This window comes from Hoplias malabaricus, chromosome 15 (assembly GCF_029633855.1).
Source record: "Hoplias malabaricus isolate fHopMal1 chromosome 15, fHopMal1.hap1, whole genome shotgun sequence".
Taxonomy (NCBI): Eukaryota; Metazoa; Chordata; class Actinopteri; order Characiformes; family Erythrinidae; genus Hoplias; species Hoplias malabaricus.
This window is the reverse complement of record NC_089814.1, coordinates 35,583,814-35,602,279: the sequence shown is the minus strand read 5'-3', so window position 1 is coordinate 35,602,279 and position 18,466 is coordinate 35,583,814. Positions and strand designations below refer to the sequence as shown.

The following is an 18,466-nucleotide window of genomic DNA, read 5'->3' as shown; positions in this document are numbered from 1 at the left end:
GCTACCCACCAAGCCCCCTGACAGAAGCCTCTCCTGTCCTCGCCCCCCTGTTCACGAATATCACAAACAGAAGTGGAGACGAGGCGCAGTCTTGCCGGGTAATGTTTATTTAAAGAGGAAATGTAATATCCCCTGTGTCTTTGTGTTTTTAGGGTCGTCCTGGGTCAGATGGGGCCAGAGGCATGCCAGGACAAACTGGACCAAAGGTAAACACACACACACACACACACACACCCACACACACACAGACACTGACCATTACATTCACTCATGTGCTTGGATTATAAAACAGTTGTCCCTTGATTGTCTGACACTGACCTGCGAACCATGTGAAAAGCCAATGCAGAGGTGAGGTAATGGGTCAGAACCAGAACTAGACAACAGTTAATACAAGGGTAAACAGAATGCTCTCTTTTAAGTGAGCACAAATGCTCAATGTACTTACCAGGTACGCCTGGTTACAGGTGCTGAGCTGAAACCAATAAGGTGGTGAGTCCTGCGCCTGTAGCAGGACACCACAGTGCCCCCCTGCAACCCTTTTTTCCACCCGCAGGGGGTGTTATTCCTCAAGATCAGCGGCCACAATTTCCCACAAAGTCCTGTTTTTCTCTGTATTACTGTTCAGAACTCAGCACATCAGCCTAATTTCACCATACCCAAGTCAGCTAGAGGGGTGTATTTGTTCTGTTTTGATTCACTGCACGTGTTTTTCACAGGGAGACCGAGGTTTCGACGGCCTGGCCGGACTACCTGGTGAAAAGGGACACAGAGTGAGTATCATCCATCATATCAAATACCACCACACTCTGCTCGTATTACTGATGGGTTACTGACTATATGTTTGTGTGTCTGCGTGTTTAGGGAGAGTCAGGGCCTCAGGGGCCCCCCGGACCACCAGGAGAAGACGGAGAAAGAGTGAGCTCCACATTTCTACTGCTTTCTTCCAGTCATTTGTCTCTTATTGTTGCACGCCTGTCTCATAATGATGATGTCATGTCCTGTGTCGCAGGGAGACGACGGTGAGGTCGGACCCAGGGGTCTGCCTGGTGAACCGGTGAGTATCACAGAATGTTTTTTTTTTGTTTGTTTTTTGTTTTTTTCTTCCAAAAAATTTGCTTGATATTTACTTGAGAGGGGGGGGGGGGGGTGGGGTTAAGGAAGAGATAGAGAAGCTGGGAGACCTTTTAACCCTTTCCTGAAATTTTCTGTCAGATTTAACGAACTTGCCTTTGGAAGAAATATATTTAAATCTGTGATTTTTACTGTTAAATATACTTAAATAATATTATGAAATTGTAGTTCTGAACCTCGACCACCAGGGGGCTCCCCAGTCACACAAGTGTGATTCAGGATTTATATATATATATATATATATATATATATATATATATATATATATATAATCATATAATATTATTATTATTATTATTATTATTATTATTATATGAATAATAACTGAGGGATAAATCGGACACAACTGGAATGAAGACACATGCTTCATCATATTTCTTTCATTTTCAGGGTCCTCGTGGTTTGCTGGGACCAAAAGGACCGCAGGGACCCCCAGGAACCCCAGTAAGTCACGAAAACAGAATTAATGCTAAATATAGTCCATTGCACATATTGATTAACCAGATTTGCCAATGTGCTGTTTGTATTTTGGGGCATGTTCACAATAAGAAAAGACATAGGACTGGAAATATATATAAAATCCATGTATGAAGATAAATTAGTAAAAAATGTTTTCTTTTTTTGCAGGGTGTGACGGGAATGGACGGACACCCAGGTCCTAAAGGAAATATTGTGAGTATTACACACACGCACACACACTTTTTACACAATATTAGAAGGTAAAGCCATATGAAAGTTATTCCTTCATGTTTAAAATAACTTCTTTGGGGGAAAAGAGGTTGTTTTCTGATGCTGTTGATATTATAAAGTGTTTATCTTAATATAAATTGTAAAAGTTATAGACCTGACTTCAGCATAACCCCATTTCACTTGTTAATAATAAAATACCACAGTTTTCGGCTCATTTTAGTCCAGAAAATCTACGAAAACCTGTATACACAAACACACCCACTCCTCACACACCTGGTGGGAGACCAGTGGTGGGGGGGGGGGTGTTGCATTTTAACAGTGGGGGATGCATTTTAACTGCGGCGTGACAGCAGTGCTGCTCCATCAGGAATAAGCCTGTGCTCCTGCTGCTCTGTGGGAAAACAGAGCGGCTGATTTAGAGCCGCCCACGTGGGAACTGATGCAAACCCGGGACACTTTCTCGTCCCACAATTCCATGTCAAAGCCACAGCCCGCGTCTTACACTCAGCCACGGCTAATGAGACTCAGAGTCAGTGAGACAGAGAGAGAGAGAGAGACAGGCGCATGGAGCCGGTATCCGAATGATCAGAATGATCTGACTGAAAATGTGGCTTCAGGTTTCTTACGCTTCTGTTTCTCATTTTACTCTCAGGGGCCTCAAGGCGAGCCAGGACCTCCCGGACAGCAAGGAAACCCCGGAGCTCAGGTAAGTGGTAGGCCACACCCCTTCGGAGAACTAAACCCCGCCCATTGTGTATGATTCCCTTGATTGACTGAGATTTCCCCTCCCTCTCGTGTCATCGCTCTATGTGATGCCAGGCACTGCTGCTGTCTGTTAGATGCTGTAAGTGAATGAGGTAGTGTTCTCCTGCGAGTGTGTTGAGCCCTAACGATGTCATATGTTGAAGGAAGCAGGTGTTAGCCCTGCCATGTGTATATGGAAGATGCAGATCTCTCAGAACCCTGATCCAAGTCCAGTTGGAGTCACTTTGAAACTGCACAGATCCAGATGTGCTTACACAGCTGGAGTAGTGACTAGCTTTTAAATGATTTTTTTTATGTGAAAAAGATAACTCTGCTGTTTTCTCTTAGGGATTGCCAGGGCCTCAAGGAGCCATCGGACCCCCAGGAGAGAAGGTAATGTGTGTGTGTGTGTGTGTGTTTGTGCGTGTGTGTGTGTTAAATGTGGAGACATCGTTTAATTGAAAATAAAAATAACGTTTACATATTTTCTTTCAGAATGATGTCATATTTTGACTTATTTTTTCAGAAAATACATCAAATCTATTCATCGCTATTCACTTCATCAGAAGCAATTTTATGGGGAATTTTATGAGAATGTTATTATTTTAAAATTCCTTTTTTTTCTGTTTTGGTTCACACTCCTGAAAGCAATGGGCTTTTTTTTGGTATGGGGTTCTGTCAGAGTGGAATCTGTGTCTTTGTGTGTGTGTGTGTGTGTGTGTGTGTGTGTGTGTGTGTGTGTGTGTGTGTTTGAGTGAGAGAGAGAGATATTAATGTTCTGTTTTTTTCAGGGTCCAACTGGAAAGCCAGGGTTGCCAGGCATGCCAGGAGCTGATGGACCACCGGTGAGTTTCAGAAGCGCAGACACACACTCACAGACACACACACACACACACACACACACACACACTCACACTGTAAATAGCAAGAATTTCTCAGTCCAGTAGGTGTAGAGATGAGGATGACAAATAAGAAAAAAAGAACAGAGGGAGTCAGATGGAAAAAAGAGAAAAATAGAGAGAGAGAGAGAGAGAGAGAGAGAGAGAGAGAGAGAGAGAGAGGAGGAGGAGAAACCTGTCATCAGGTCCAGTCCTAATAAAACATGTCCTGCACTGTCAGAAATAAAGCTCCTGTACAGGTTCATTATTGGTCACTAAAGTTACAAACAGTGTAACATACCTTTAAAGACACAGCAGTGGTGTTAAAGTCCAGTTGTGTTCATTACATTCTCTTATAGAACTGAGTAAAATAAAAGATCATAATATAAGTCCTGGGTGTGTGAAATCAGCACAACTTTACCATCTACAAATATTATAGAATACACTACAGTTACATTCCCTAATTAAAGGTACTGTACATGTTCCACTGAGGGCGCCACTACTGAGAGAATAGCTGTGAACCTGTAGCTGAAGTGTTGCTATGAAATCAACATCGGAGATGCGTGTTTTTATTACAGCTATCTTTATTCCTGTCTAATGAGACACGTCTCCTTCTCTTTCACCCTCAGGGTCACCCAGGAAAGGAGGGTCCGTCGGGTGAGAAAGGAAACATGGTGAGAAGAACCTTCACATTTTCTCTTTAATCCTTAGCACCTTCACTCTGTACCTGCACTGATCTGATCATCCACATTGTCAACGTGGTTAACCCCCCGCCCCCTCAACTCTGTCGCCCTCAGGGACCTCCTGGAGCTCAGGGACCAATCGGATATCCCGGACCTAGAGGCGTGAAGGTAAGCTCTGTTCTGATTGGCTGTGCTTGTTGAGATTAGGTTAGATCCTGGGCAGATGTTTCTGCTTCATCTATCAACTGAGCAACCAATCGCTCACTTGTCAACAAACCAACCAATCACTTACCAACAAACCCATCAATCACTTACCAACAAACCCATCAATCACTTACCAACAAAGCTATCAATCACTTACCAACAAACCAATCAATCACTTACCAACAAACCAATCAATCACTTACCACCCAACCAATAAATGACTTATCAGCCAACTAATCAATCACTTACCAACAAACCAATGAGGTACCAACCACCCAATCAATCACTTACCAACCAACCAATCAATCACTTACCAACAAATCCATCAATCATTTACCAGCCAATTATTCACTTACCACCCAACCAATAAATGACTTATCAGCCAACTAATCAATCACTTACCAACCAACCAATGAGGTACCAACCACCCAATCAATCACTTACCAACAAATCAATCAATCACTTACCAACAACCAATCACTTACCAACCAACCAATAAATGACTTATCAGCCAACCAATCACTTACCATCCAAACCAATCAATCACTTACCAACAAATCTATCACTCACTTAGCAGCCAACCAATCAAACACTTACCATCCAAACCAACCAAGCACTTACCAACAAACCAATCACTTACCAACAAACCAATCAATTACCAACCAACCAATCACTTACCAACAAACCAATCACTTACCAACCAACCAATCACTTACCAACCAACCAATCACTTACCAACCAACCAATCACTTACCATCCAAACCAATCAATCACTTACCAACAAATCTACCACTCACTTAGCAGCCAACCAATCAAGCACTTACCATCCAAACCAACCAAGCACTTACCAACAAACCAATCAATTACCAACCAACCAATCACTTACCAACAAACCAAACACTTACCAATCACCCAATCAATCACTTACCAACAAATCAATCAATCACTTACCAACAAACCAATCACTTACCAACCAACCAATCACTTACCAACGAACCAATCACTTACCAACCAAACCAATCACTTACCAACCAACCAATCACTTACCAACAAACCAATCACTTACCAACCAACCAATCACTTACCAACAAACCAATCACTTACCAACCAACCAATCACTTACCAGCAAACCAATCACTTACCAACCAACCAATCACTTACCAACAAACCAATCACTTACCAACCAACCAATCACTTACCAACAAACCAATCACTTACCAACAAACCAATCACTTACCAACAAACAAATCACTTACCAACCAACCAATCACTTACCATCCAAACCAATCAATCACTTACCAACGAATCTATGAGTCACTTAGCAGCCAACTGTTTATCAACTAACCACCCAATCAATCACTTACTAACCAACCAATTTATCACATACTAACCAGCGAACCAAGCAATTAAAAGCCAACCAACCAATCAGTGAATATCTGAGTGCTGTAGTGTTCCCAGTAGAGGCTCTGAGCTGAAAGTCCTGAGGAGGAGAGTTAAACTGGATTCAGCTCTAAGTCAAACTGTAGTTTGCAGAGAGAGCGGGGTTTCTGCAGTGAGGTCTCTATGCTAAGGTCAAAGGCCACTGCTGTCAATCAAACCCCAGACCTTTCCCATGCTTTGAGACTTTTCTGTGGAGGATTAGATCAGAGATTTGAGTCTGAGATTGAAACCCAGGGAGCTTGCTGTGGTGTGTAATTCTGTTGTCCCTCTCTCTCTCTCTCTCTCTCTCTCTCTCTCTCTCTCTCTCTCTCTCTCTCTCTCTAGGGTGCCGATGGGGTCCGTGGGCTGAAAGGAAACAAGGGTGAAAAGGTACAGTTGTCCTTTCATCTGCCTGTCCATTCATTTAAGGCATTTCCTCTGTTTGATTAAAGTTTTATTCAATTATCTTTAACTTTTCAAACATAAAAATCAAGGTTTTGCTGAAGATAATAGCTTTTGCAGAAAATAAGAGCAGAGTAGTGTGTTATTATTTCATTATAAAGTTATAGTGGGAGTGTTACAGAGACTCCACAAATAGCTGTTTCTATGGAGACAGGGATGGTCCGAATGTGTATGTGTGTGTGTGAGAGAGAGAGGGAGACTCTCACGGCTGTGAGTGTGTAGTGAGACTGAGCCAGGTCACTCTACACCAATCTGTTCATTTATTTACTTTACTTTTATATCACAACACCGTCATTTGTCTGGAAACAACTCTTAAAACACCCCCAAACACAGAAAAATGTCCAATCAGGATTGGTTTTCACTGATGTATCTAGGCAGATTATAGCTCAATGAGTGTCTTCATTGGTTAGCTGACCTTAAGGCCTTACACCACTAACGTACTGTTAGAAACTCTGTAGGTGTGTTAGCAGATATTAGCTAAAGCTGCATCCCAATTGTGCACTTAATATTAATTCTAACTGGTGTTTGAGTGTGTAGTGTAGTGTGTTGTATGTTGTGTGAAAGTTGAGTGTATTAAAAATCCACAGTTCATATTTTGAAAAATTTGGTGCCCTACTCCCTACATAGTGCACTTCACAGATTATAAACCAACGCTACTAGGTGTTGCACTAAATGTGAGACAGAGGGATGTGAAGCTTATATTTTATTATCTGACGTACAGTGCACTATTTTAGTGCAGAAACTGTTGTTTGTGACCTTCACTGTGCACTACGCAGTGTGGAGGGAGATTTGAGTTTCAGCCTTTGAAACAGATGTCAGAAAGTGTTTCAGCTGAAGCTTGATATGATGTGTGTTGTCATAGCAACAGTTGATCACATCCTGTTAGTAAGAATCAGTTTACTATGTTAATGTTGTGTGTACAAACCACATAATTCATGCTTTTAAGGTTTGTTTGTAGTATACACTATATATTATTAGTGTGTAGTTCACAATTGGGACACAGCCTTAGCTCTTTACACATTAGCTCTGCTGTTAGCTATATAAACAAACCTGTGTTTGTTGACTGAATACATTTGGAATGAAAAAGAAAATGGTGGCAGCCTTTTAGCAAGCTGCTGCGCTAAGTTTTGTGTAAACAACATTGTAAACTTTCCAGGAAGCTCAGGAAATGTGTGACAGTGAAGCACTGTTTGGATTTCTTGTATCTCACTCTCTCTTTCTCTCTCTCTCCCTCAGGGAGAAGACGGCTTCCCTGGCTTTAAAGGAGACATGGGTATCAAGGGTGACAGGGTGAGACATTGTTTACTCTACTTTGCGCATAACGTTGTCATCGTTTGCATGTTTTACGCCACTACGGCTCCAACTTCAGACCCTGTTTTTCTCAGTTCAGCAGCATTAGATATGGACGCTAAAAGTAGTTCTACCTTTAAAAAAGTAGGTCTACCTTAAAATATCAACTTTTCGGTATGTGGTGTGCACTTAAAAAAATCAATATCGTATCTCTTTAATTCACTAAGAGGATCCCAATCGTCCCCAAAATAAACCATTAGCCTGTTTATAGTTTGTTGTTACAGTGATGTTAAATATAGGACTGAAACTGGAAGGTTCCTACCCTCCTCCAAAATGACATAGTGCAGTTTCTTCAGTGCTGAGCCCTGAGTAGCAATGAAAGATGCTCTGTTCTTCTTATTACAGCTGTGTGGAGCATCACAGTGATTTTAAAGCTGTAAATGTAATGTAAAAATATGACCTTGTGTTGCTTTAACTGGATAACGTTGGATTCCCTTTGTTTATACTGATATAGAGCACTGTGAACACTGTTAGTTTGAAATGCACCAACCACTCACCATTTCTTACAGTTGGTGTTTGGAAATAAACTTATAGAAATTTTCAGAAATTTAAACCCGTGTTTATGAGGTCACAACTGTGAACACAGTATTCAAACTTTCGTCAAAATAGTGTTTGACTCATCGTCTAATCCACTGTACACAAGAAAATACACTGTCACTGTATTCCAAGTGGTTGCTATTATTTATTTTCAGATCAGCCAAAACATTAAAAATGACCTTGTATCTACATTCCCTGTCTACTCTCTGAGCTCCACTGACCATAGCACTGTAGTTCTATAGCTACAGACTGTAGTCTATCTGTGGCTCTATCTGTGGCTCTGCATACTTTGTTACCCACTTTCACCCTGTTCTTCAGTGAGGACCCCCACAGAGCAGATATGATTATCAGCGGTGCAGTGACACAGACGTCGTGGTGTGTCCTGTGGGCGGCGTCCCATGTGCTGTCTCCTGTGGGTGGTGTCCTGTGGGCGGCGTCCTGTAGGCGGCGTCCTGTGGGCGGCGTCCTGTAGGCGGCGTCCTGTGGGCGGCGTCCTGTGGGCAGTGTCCTGTGGGCAGTGTCCTGTGGGTGGCGTCCTGTGGGTGGCGTCCTGTGGGCGGCGTCCTGTGGGCGGCGTCCTGTGGGCAGTGTCCTGTGGGTGGCGTCCTGTGGGCGGCGTCCTGTGGGCAGTGTCCTGTGGGCAGTGTCCTGTGGGTGGCGTCCTGTGGGCGGCGTCCTGTGGGCAGTGTCCTGTGGGCAGTGTCCTGTGGGTGGCGTCCTGTGGGTGGCGTCCTGTGGGCGGCGTCCTGTGGGCGGCGTCCTGTGGGCGGCGTCCTGTGGGCAGTGTCCTGTGGGCAGTGTCCTGTGGGTGGCTTCCTGTGGGCAGTGTCCTGTGTCCGCTGATAAAGGACTAGAGGACGAACAACACAAACCGTGCAGCAACAGATGAGCTACTATCTCTGAAAAATTATAATGCAGTGTTCGTTTTGGAGTCACTGCAGGTACTAGCTGTCAGATTTCACCACACGCGCGCATACACACACACACACACACACACACACTGGTTCAGCATCTCTGAGGGGATGTAACCTTTACACAGCCTGATCGATCTGATGGATTGCTGTTGTGTTGACATTTTTCTGAAGTGTGTGATTATGGGTAATGAGCAAACACTTCTTGCTCCTGCACAGAGTGGGCGGCACTCCAAATATCACGCACACACACACACACACACACACACACACACACACACTTTGCTGATGAACTCAGTCTGTCTGTGCCCATCATATCTTGGAAAACGACAGATTTTGGGTGCCAGATTTCTGCCTTTCCTCTTCACACACACACACACACTTCCTCTGAGAGTTTTAACAGCTTTAATTACTGCCAGCTATTCTCTGCCACCACACACACACAAACACCACTGCAAATATAATACCTGGCATCTTAAAGATAGTCAGTATACACTGGGTATCCTTCCTGCAGTTTCTAATTAAACCTTTACAGTGAATGATGTCTGGACACTGTGTATAATCTCAATAGAATTCTCTAGAACAGCTGCACATGAGCCCCACCCCCCCCCCCCCCCCCCCATTCCACACACACACACACACACACACAGGAAAGGGCTGTACTGAACTTGCATGTTTGTATTTTCCACCTGGTGTTAATGAACCGATGGTCCAAGTCCAATACCCGACCACACTGAAGTATCTAAGGCTGAATGCCATCAAATCCTCACAACAAATTGTATGTTTGTGTTTAGGGGGAGTTAGGAGCTGCAGGTCCCCGTGGAGAGGACGGTCCCGAAGGTCCTAAAGGAAGATCCGGTCTCCCTGGAGACTCAGGGCCCCTCGGACCATCAGGAGAGAAGGTGTGTGGGTGTGGCAGAGGATGATGTGATGTCACTAGGCGGCTCCTAGAGCCTCACTGCTGATCAGTGTCTCAGCCTCTCTTCTTTTTTTTTAATCTCGTCTCTCTTTTTAGTTCTTTTTTAGAAATAGCATTTAAAACAATTAAAAACAAGTGTCTCCTAAAACTTAAATTTACAGAAGAAAAAAATCTGCTGTGATAAAATGATACATTAACTAAACATCCACAAACATGGAGATACAGGCTTCTCATTGGACAGGGATAGTATTTACATATCAGTATGGAATGATTCATAACTGATCTGATTCTCTCTCTCTCTCTCTCTCATCTGTTGTGTTGTTGTTGTTGTTGTTTAGGGTAAACTTGGTGTTCCTGGATTACCGGGTTATCCTGGAAGGCAGGGTCCGAAGGTAACTCCCCACAGTTATTTACTTTTCATAAATACAGTGTGTGTGTGTGTGTGTGTGTGTGTGTGTGTGTGTGTCTCAGAAGTCTGAACTTTCTGATCAAAGCTAATCGGATTTACCCATAATGCCATGTGCTGTCAGCACTCCACTCAGCCATGACCCAGAATGCCCTACTGCAGCAGCACTTTCTTCTCCTCCCTCACCTCTCATCCCCCTCTCCCTCACTCTCTCCCTCTTTTTCTTTGATGGACATGTGAATAAATGAATAACTCTCTCTCTCTCTCTCTCTCTCTCTGTGTGTTATAGGGTTCTCAAGGATTCCAAGGCTTCCCAGGAGCCAATGGAGAGAAAGGCACAAGGGTATGGAGCAGAGATTAAAGCTCAGTCAGTAGTTTGAGAGCAGAGTGATGGTTAAAGTTATTGGAGCTGGGTTTGGGTCAGAACTCAGTGCTTCGCAGAATAAACACACACTGACCACAGCTGCTTTGATCTTCAGATAAACATCAGAGCTGTAGCTTTGTTTCTGATAAAGTGGCCAGTGAGTGTCAGTAGAAGTGGGGTGTTTCTGATAAAGTGGCCAGTGAGTGACAGTAGAAGGGGGGTGTTTCTGATAAAGTGGCCAGTGAGTGTCAGTAGAGGGGGGGTGTTTCTGATAAAGTGTCCAGTGAGTATCAGTAGAGGGGGGGTGTTTCTGATAAAGTGGCCAGTGATTGACAGTAGAAGGGGGGTGTTTCTGATAAAGTGGCCAGTGAGTGTCAGTAGAGGGGGGGTGTTTCTGATAAAGTGGCCAGTGAGTATCAGTAGAGGGGGGGTGTTTCTGATAAAGTGGCCAGTGAGTGACAGTAGAAGGGGGGTGTTTCTGATAAAGTGGCCAGTGAGTGTCAGTAGAGGGGGGTGTTTCTGATAAAGTGGCCAGTGAGTGACAGTAGAAGGGGGGTGTTTCTGATAAAGTGGCCAGTGAGTGTCAGTAGAAGGGGGGTGTTTCTGATAAAGTGGCCAGTGAGTATCAGTAGAGGGGGGGTGTTTCTGATAAAGTGGCCAGTGAGTGACAGTAGAAGGGGGGTGTTTCTGATAAAGTGGCCAGTGAGTATCAGTAGAGGGGGGGTGTTTCTGATAAAGTGGCCAGTGAGTGACAGTAGAAGGGGGGTGTTTCTGATAAAGTGGCCAGTGAGTGTCAGTAGAGGGGGGTGTTTCTGATAAAGTGGCCAGTGATTGACAGTAGAAGGGAGGTGTTTCTGATAAAGTGGCCAGTGAGTGTCAGTAGAGGGGGGGTGTTTCTGATAAAGTGTCCAGTGAGTATCAGTAGAGGGGGGGTGTTTCTGATAAAGTGGCCAGTGAGTGTCAGTAGAGGGGGGTGTTTCTGATAAAGTGGCCAGTGAGTGACAGTAGAAGGGGGGTGTTTCTGATAAAGTGGCCAGTGAGTGTCAGTAGAATGGGGGGGGGCTGTTTCTGATAAAGTGGCCAGTGAGTGACAGTAGAAGGGGGGTGTTTCTGATAAAGTGGCCAGTGAGTGTCAGTAGAATGGGGGGGGCTGTTTCTGATAAAGTGGCCAGTGAGTGACAGTAGAAGGGGGGTGTTTCTGATAAAGTGGCCAGTGAGTGACAGTAGAAGGGGCGTGTTTCTGATAAAGTGGCCAGTGATTGACAGTAGAAGGGGGGTGTTTCTGATAAAGTGGCCAGTGAGTGTCAGTAGAATGGGGGGGGCTGTTTCTGATAAAGTGGCCAGTGAGTGTCAGTAGAAGGGGGGTGTTTCTGATAAAGTGGCCAGTGAGTGACAGTAGAAGGGGGGTGTTTCTGATAAAGTGGCCAGTGAGTGACAGTAGAAGGGGGGTGTTTCTGATAAAGTGGCCAGTGAGTGTCAGTAGAATGGGGGGGGCTGTTTCTGATAAAGTGGCCAGTGAGTGACAGTAGAAGGGGGGTGTTTCTGATAAAGTGGCCAGTGAGTGACAGTAGAAGGGGGCTGTTTCTGATAAAGTGGCCAGTGAGTGACAGTAGAAGGGGGCTGTTTCTGATAAAGTGGCCAGTGAGTGACAGTAGAAGGGGGTTGTTTCTAATAAAGCGGCCAGTGAGTGACAGTAGAAGGGGGGTGTTTCTAATAAAGCGGCCAGTGAGTGACAGTAGAATGGGGGTGTTTCTGATAAAGTGGCCAGTGAGTGTCAGTAGAAGGGGGGTGTTTCTAATAAAGCGGCCAGTGAGTGACAGTAGAAGGGGGGTGTTTCTGATAAAGTGGCCAGTGAGTGTCAGTAGAAGGGGGGTGTTTCTAATAAAGCGGCCAGTGAGTGTCAGTAGAAGGGGGGTGTTTCTGATAAAGTGGCCAGTGAGTGTCAGTAGAAGGGGGGTGTTTCTAATAAAGCGGCCAGTGAGTGACAGTAGAAGGGGGGTGTTTCTGATAAAGTGGCCAGTGAGTGACAGTAGAAGGGGGCTGTTTCTGATAAAGTGGCCAGTGAGTGTCAGTAGAGGGGGGGTGTTTCTGATAAAGCGGCCAGTGAGTGTCAGTAGAAGAGGGGTGTTTCTAATAAAGCGGCCAGTGAGTGTCAGTAGAGGGGGGTGTTTCTAATAAAGCGGCCAGTGAGTGACAGTAGAAGGGGGGTGTTTCTAATAAAGCGGCCAGTGAGTGTCAGTAGAGGGGGGTGTTTCTAATAAAGCGGCCAGTGAGTGACAGTAGAAGGGGGGTGTTTCTGATAAAGTGGCCAGTGAGTGACAGTAGAAGGGGGGTGTTTCTAATAAAGCGGCCAGTGAGTGACAGTAGAAGGGGGGTGTTTCTAATAAAGCGGCCAGTGAGTGTCAGTAGAAGGGGGGTGTTTCTAATAAAGCGGCCAGTGAGTGTCAGTAGAAGAGGGGTGTTTCTAATAAAGCGGCCAGTGAGTGACAGTAGAAGGGGGGTGTTTCTAATAAAGCGGCCAGTGAGTGACAGTAGAAGGGGGGTGTTTCTGATAAAGTGGCCAGTGAGTGACAGTAGAAGGGGGGTGTTTCTAATAAAGCGGCCAGTGAGTGACAGTAGAAGGGGGGTGTTTCTGATAAAGTGGCCAGTGAGTGTCAGTAGAAGGGGGGTGTTTCTAATAAAGCGGCCAGTGAGTGTCAGTAGAAGAGGGGTGTTTCTAATAAAGCGGCCAGTGAGTGACAGTAGAAGGGGGGTGTTTCTAATAAAGCGGCCAGTGAGTGTCAGTAGAGGGGGGTGTTTCTAATAAAGCGGCCAGTGAGTGACAGTAGAAGGGGGGTGTTTCTGATAAAGTGGCCAGTGAGTGCCAGTAGAAGGGGGGTGTTTCTGATAAAGTGGCCAGTGAGTGACAGTAGAAGGGGGGTGTTTCTAATAAAGCGGCCAGTGAGTGACAGTAGAAGGGGGGTGTTTCTGATAAAGTGGCCAGTGAGTGTCAGTAGAGGGGGGTGTTTCTAATAAAGTGGCCAGTGAGTGTCAGTAGAAGGGGGGTGTTTCTAATAAAGCGGCCAGTGAGTGTCAGTAGAAGGGGGGTGTTTCTAATAAAGCGGCCAGTGAGTGACAGTAGAAGGGGGGTGTTTCTGATAAAGTGGCCAGTGAGTGTCAGTAGAAGGGGGGTGTTTCTAATAAAGCGGCCAGTGAGTGTCAGTAGAAGGGGGGTGTTTCTAATAAAGCGGCCAGTGAGTGACAGTAGAAGGGGGGTGTTTCTAATAAAGCGGCCAGTGAGTGTCAGTAGAGGGGGGTGTTTCTAATAAAGCGGCCAGTGAGTGACAGTAGAATGGGGGTGTTTCTAATAAAGCGGCCAGTGAGTGTCAGTAGAAGGGGGGTGTTTCTAATAAAGCGGCCAGTGAGTGTCAGTAGAGGGGGGTGTTTCTAATAAAGCGGCCAGTGAGTGACAGTAGAATGGGGGTGTTTCTAATAAAGCGGCCAGTGAGTGACAGTAGAATGGGGGTGTTTCTAATAAAGCGGCCAGTGAGCAGCAGTAGAATGCAGCACCTGTTCCAGGCTCATTTCTAATCTTGCGTCAGATGATAAACAGGTCAACATGTGAACCAACAAGAAAACAAACAAAAAATAAACCCCAGTGAGTTAGATCTGAATGTGCTGTGAGCGGGAAGTGTGTGATGTGTGTTCTTGTCGTTTCTGGCGGCCGTTATCCTTTCATCAGCCGCGTGATGAAGCAGCGCAGGGCCACGCAGCGCTCTAATGTTTAATTCCAGTTCATTATATTTGAACGGAGAGAGATGGTCTGTCACCATCAGAGAGACAATCTGCACATAAACATTATTAGATAGAGCTTCTTATCGTCTCGATTCATTAAACACACACACACACACTCACGTAGCATAGTCTTAGTGTAAACCCATGTCCCTCCTTGTTAATATTCATGAGACATTTTGTTTTCCTTCTGACTTCTTCCCCAAACATTCGTCTTTGTTTCTGAACTAACTGTGATATTTTCTCTCACACTGAACCAACACTATTTGCAGATTTCTGGTAAGAATCAGAGAAACGGGATCTAATTATGTCTGGCATGTGTTCATCTTCAACAATGACTCCAAGATAAAGAAAGCAAGAAATGCAGAATGCTAATTTCAAGCTCACTAACTTTCATTCATGGAAGTGAGGGAAAAGCTTGAGTCTTTAGCATCTGTCCAGTTTCATCTCTGCACTGCTCTGTGCTGAAAGAGTTAAAGGAGATCCCCTTTTCTGTGAATGTGAAGCTGGAGCCCACCACTGTGAAACAAGACCATCCAGTCACTTTTCTGTGGGATAGAACGAGACATTCTGATTTTGCTCAGAGACTTTAGAATTGCCCCACCCCCTCCTCTGAGTCTGTCCAATCATATCGCTGGACCCGTGTTCATGTGAGAGCGCAAAGACAAGTTAAAACACAACAAAACAGACAGAACGAGTGCGGAGAAATAAGAGCACTAAGTAAAAACTGAGAAAGCAAGAATGGAGAAAAAAGAGAACAGAGTGAAAACGGCTTAACACCAGAGCTTTAGCTGCTCACTCCTCACTGCTGTGCACTCGGGGTCGGGGTGAACAGGTAGCGGCTCATTATCATTTAAAGGAACAGGTGCTGAAAGTGGAACAGGGATGTTTAGACAAAGGGAGAATGCTGAAAAATATATATGAAAACAGATATATTAATATAATATAGTTTAATTAGATATTATTTTATAATTATTATAATTTTACCTCCCTCTGTTTTATAGGGAACAGCGGGAAAGCCTGGCCCCCGAGGACAGCGTGGACCCACTGTAAGTGTATTGCTCTCAAAAACACAAAAACTCACAAATATTGAAATATAAAAGGCAGTAAAAAAATATATATTGTTTACATTACAAAGCTCACTCTCTTTCTCCTTATTTAGGGCCCTCGTGGAGAGAGGGGACCAAGGGGCCCCACAGGAAAAGCTGGACCAAAGGTGACTCCATGACATGCTGTTATCTTTGAAGATTGATACTGTTTTAGGTCACAATATGGACATTATGACTTGCAAATCACCTCAAGGAATTGGCTTATACCTCTCTCACTCACTCACTCACTCACTCACTCACTCATGTTTAGCAGGAATCAAATTCTCCACCAGGGGGCACCACTAACTCTCAAGTAGTCCTTCACAAGACTGGTGCTTTGTATCAGCTCTTTAACCATTCTCTTCTCTTCCACAGGGCAACTCAGGAAGCGATGGACCCCCAGGACCTCCTGGTGAACGGGTACATGCTATTAATATTATATCTTAATTTTGTCTTAATTTACTAATCAGTGATTGATAAGGTGTGATGACTGTGTTTATAATTGTATACTGTAGGGTCTGACTGGACCTCAAGGGCCAACTGGATTCCCAGGACCGAAAGGACCTCCTGTGAGTAAAATGAGTGACAATGTTTATAGAGAAATTCTCTATTTCATTCTTTGTCTCTCGCTTTATTCTCCTATTTTATCCCTTTAATAAATTCACTCTCATGTTTTCAGGGACCATCAGGAAAAGATGGACTGCCTGGGCACCCCGGTCAGAGAGGAGAGACGGTAAGAGCTATGGGTCAAAAATGCATGTATCTATTACATCTGCATGACAGGAAAGCACTCTCCAGACCAGGAGGTGGCAGTACACTGAACTGTCAATCAAAGAAATAACTAAAGCACTTAGCTGACCAGCAGCACTTACTTGGATAACAGCCTAGAATTAAAGACTTGAGAAAGTGAAAATCAAAGAGTTAGCTTTGTGCTAACATAACATAGAAAACCTCATAAGTGCGCTAGTGAAAACTGACATTATTGGGACAATGAATAAAATGCACACTTAGAAGTAAACATTTACAATTCCCTTGACTCATGCAACTTACTGAGCACCTTGTTCTTTTCTTCTCCTAAGGGTTTCCAAGGAAAGACCGGACCACCCGGACCTCCAGGTGTTCTGGGCCCTCAGGTGAGCAGCCAAAAACTATTGGTGTTTTCCACTGCAGGATCTGCACTCTGCTGTGCTCAGCTCTTTCACTGTCGGGAAAACTAGGTCCTGGTCCTGAAACCGGGTTCTTAGTCGCTGTTTTTCGTGGTTCCAAACGAGCCGCCACTCTACGCCACGCAATGCAGACGTCCAGCACAAACTCTTCAGCTACAGCAGAGATCACATCTGATTCACAACGAGAGCTTGTAAAATTACCCCAAGGTTCAAACGCTCCTTGGATCGGTGAAAGGAACAAACTCTGATCTGCCTAAACTGTTGACGGAGCTGTTACGTTGCCACCGCCATTGTTGTGGTCTCCAAAGCCCGCTGTTCCCGTTAGAGACAGGGTTTCCAGACGACACTGGACACATTTTGTGGGGGGGAAATGTGGGAGTGGGAGACCAACCCAGTAGAATTCCAACAGAGCCCAGTACAGTCCAGTAGAGACCAGTAAAGTTCAGTAGAGCCCAGCAGAGTAGGTCCAATGCAGTGGAAAATCACCATAACACACCGTCATGTGAGCAGACAAATTGTATTCACCCTTAACATCATCCTGCCTCACCTTCTACACCCTCACACTCACAGTCTCTCTGTCTCTCTCAGTCTCAGTGTTGTTGGTGGGATATTCATAATAAGTGCTACATATGTATGAGTTCATTAGGGGTCAGTAGAGCTTATTATGGGCCATTAAAGGTCACCCAAGTTGCAAATTCGTCCTTAAGAACTCCTGTTTGCTTGTTTGTCAAGTCCTTTCTCCTGACGCGCCATTGTTTACGCTGTTAGATGTTACTGCTTAGCAGCTAATGAATTATTCATGAGCAAACAGACCCTGCTCTTTATGCTAATGTGGAGGTGGGTAGCTTCTCAAAGAATCACCCACACACAGGTGTGAGAAAGAGCTTACACACACACATTTCCCCCACGGTCTTTGACATTTAACGCATTTTTAAATGCTCATTTCATTGCACCCTCGCTGTTTGGGTCTGTGTGAAGCAGAAAGAGCACTAATCAACGTCCATACCAATGACACACTGAGAAGTAGCAGCTTAGCCTGCAGCAGAGTTGGGAAACAGAGGTTTGTGGGAAGTCTCCAGGAACCATGCAAAATATTCAAGAAAGTGGTGTGTGGTAAATCTACAGTGATTCATTACATTTCCAAAATAAACTTCAGTAATCGTACCGTTGAGAATCTGGCCGAACTGACCCCTGATCCCTCTAAAACTACAATAACCACAATGCAACTGATACTGAGATTTAGGCCACTCCGGCCAATCATCGCTCTTTTACTACATTACTCATAATATCTCTTTTGCTGCACAGGGACCAACAGGTGAGACTGGACCAATGGGAGAGCGCGGTCATCCTGGACCTCCAGGACCACCAGGTGAGCAGGGTCTTCCCGGACCTGCTGGCAAAGAGGGAGCCAAGGTGAGAACATATACAAGCACACACAGTTCATGTATTTGTTATCATTACACATCCTCAATCAATTGATTGTGTGTGTGTGTGTGTATAGGGAGATCCAGGTCCTGCTGGTCCCGCTGGAAAGGACGGCCCACAGGGTCTGAGAGGATTCCCAGGAGAGAGAGGACTGCCCGGCCCTGTTGTGAGTAACATATCCACCGTCTCGTAGTTTTATTTCTCCACCCTCAAGAATTAAAATGTCCCGCTGATATAAAGTCTGAATACTGCCAGAAAACATAAAATAAAAACTTAGCACATGAAAGAAAGCCTCCTGCCTGCTGCCGTGGGGTTGTT

General features: G+C 44.7%; 1 protein-coding gene across 3 annotated transcripts in view; it reads left to right on the top strand.

The window, feature by feature from the left end:
- The window catches only part of col5a1 (procollagen, type V, alpha 1), a 104,296-nt gene that overhangs the window by 62,114 nt on the left and 23,716 nt on the right, over positions 1–18,466 (top strand). For all 3 annotated transcript variants that reach the window (XM_066646583.1, XM_066646585.1, XM_066646584.1), the window contains exons 17-40: positions 153–206; positions 717–770; positions 862–915; positions 1,010–1,054; positions 1,522–1,575; positions 1,759–1,803; positions 2,474–2,527; positions 2,914–2,958; positions 3,357–3,410; positions 4,073–4,117; positions 4,241–4,294; positions 6,095–6,139; positions 7,448–7,501; positions 9,804–9,911; positions 10,267–10,320; positions 10,624–10,677; positions 15,474–15,518; positions 15,632–15,685; positions 15,933–15,977; positions 16,073–16,126; positions 16,237–16,290; positions 16,637–16,690; positions 18,029–18,136; positions 18,225–18,314. In XM_066646583.1, coding sequence (XP_066502680.1) covers positions 153–206; positions 717–770; positions 862–915; positions 1,010–1,054; positions 1,522–1,575; positions 1,759–1,803; positions 2,474–2,527; positions 2,914–2,958; positions 3,357–3,410; positions 4,073–4,117; positions 4,241–4,294; positions 6,095–6,139; positions 7,448–7,501; positions 9,804–9,911; positions 10,267–10,320; positions 10,624–10,677; positions 15,474–15,518; positions 15,632–15,685; positions 15,933–15,977; positions 16,073–16,126; positions 16,237–16,290; positions 16,637–16,690; positions 18,029–18,136; positions 18,225–18,314 — 1,377 coding nt within the window. The remainder of the gene's footprint in view (positions 1–152; positions 207–716; positions 771–861; positions 916–1,009; positions 1,055–1,521; positions 1,576–1,758; positions 1,804–2,473; positions 2,528–2,913; positions 2,959–3,356; positions 3,411–4,072; positions 4,118–4,240; positions 4,295–6,094; positions 6,140–7,447; positions 7,502–9,803; positions 9,912–10,266; positions 10,321–10,623; positions 10,678–15,473; positions 15,519–15,631; positions 15,686–15,932; positions 15,978–16,072; positions 16,127–16,236; positions 16,291–16,636; positions 16,691–18,028; positions 18,137–18,224; positions 18,315–18,466) is intronic.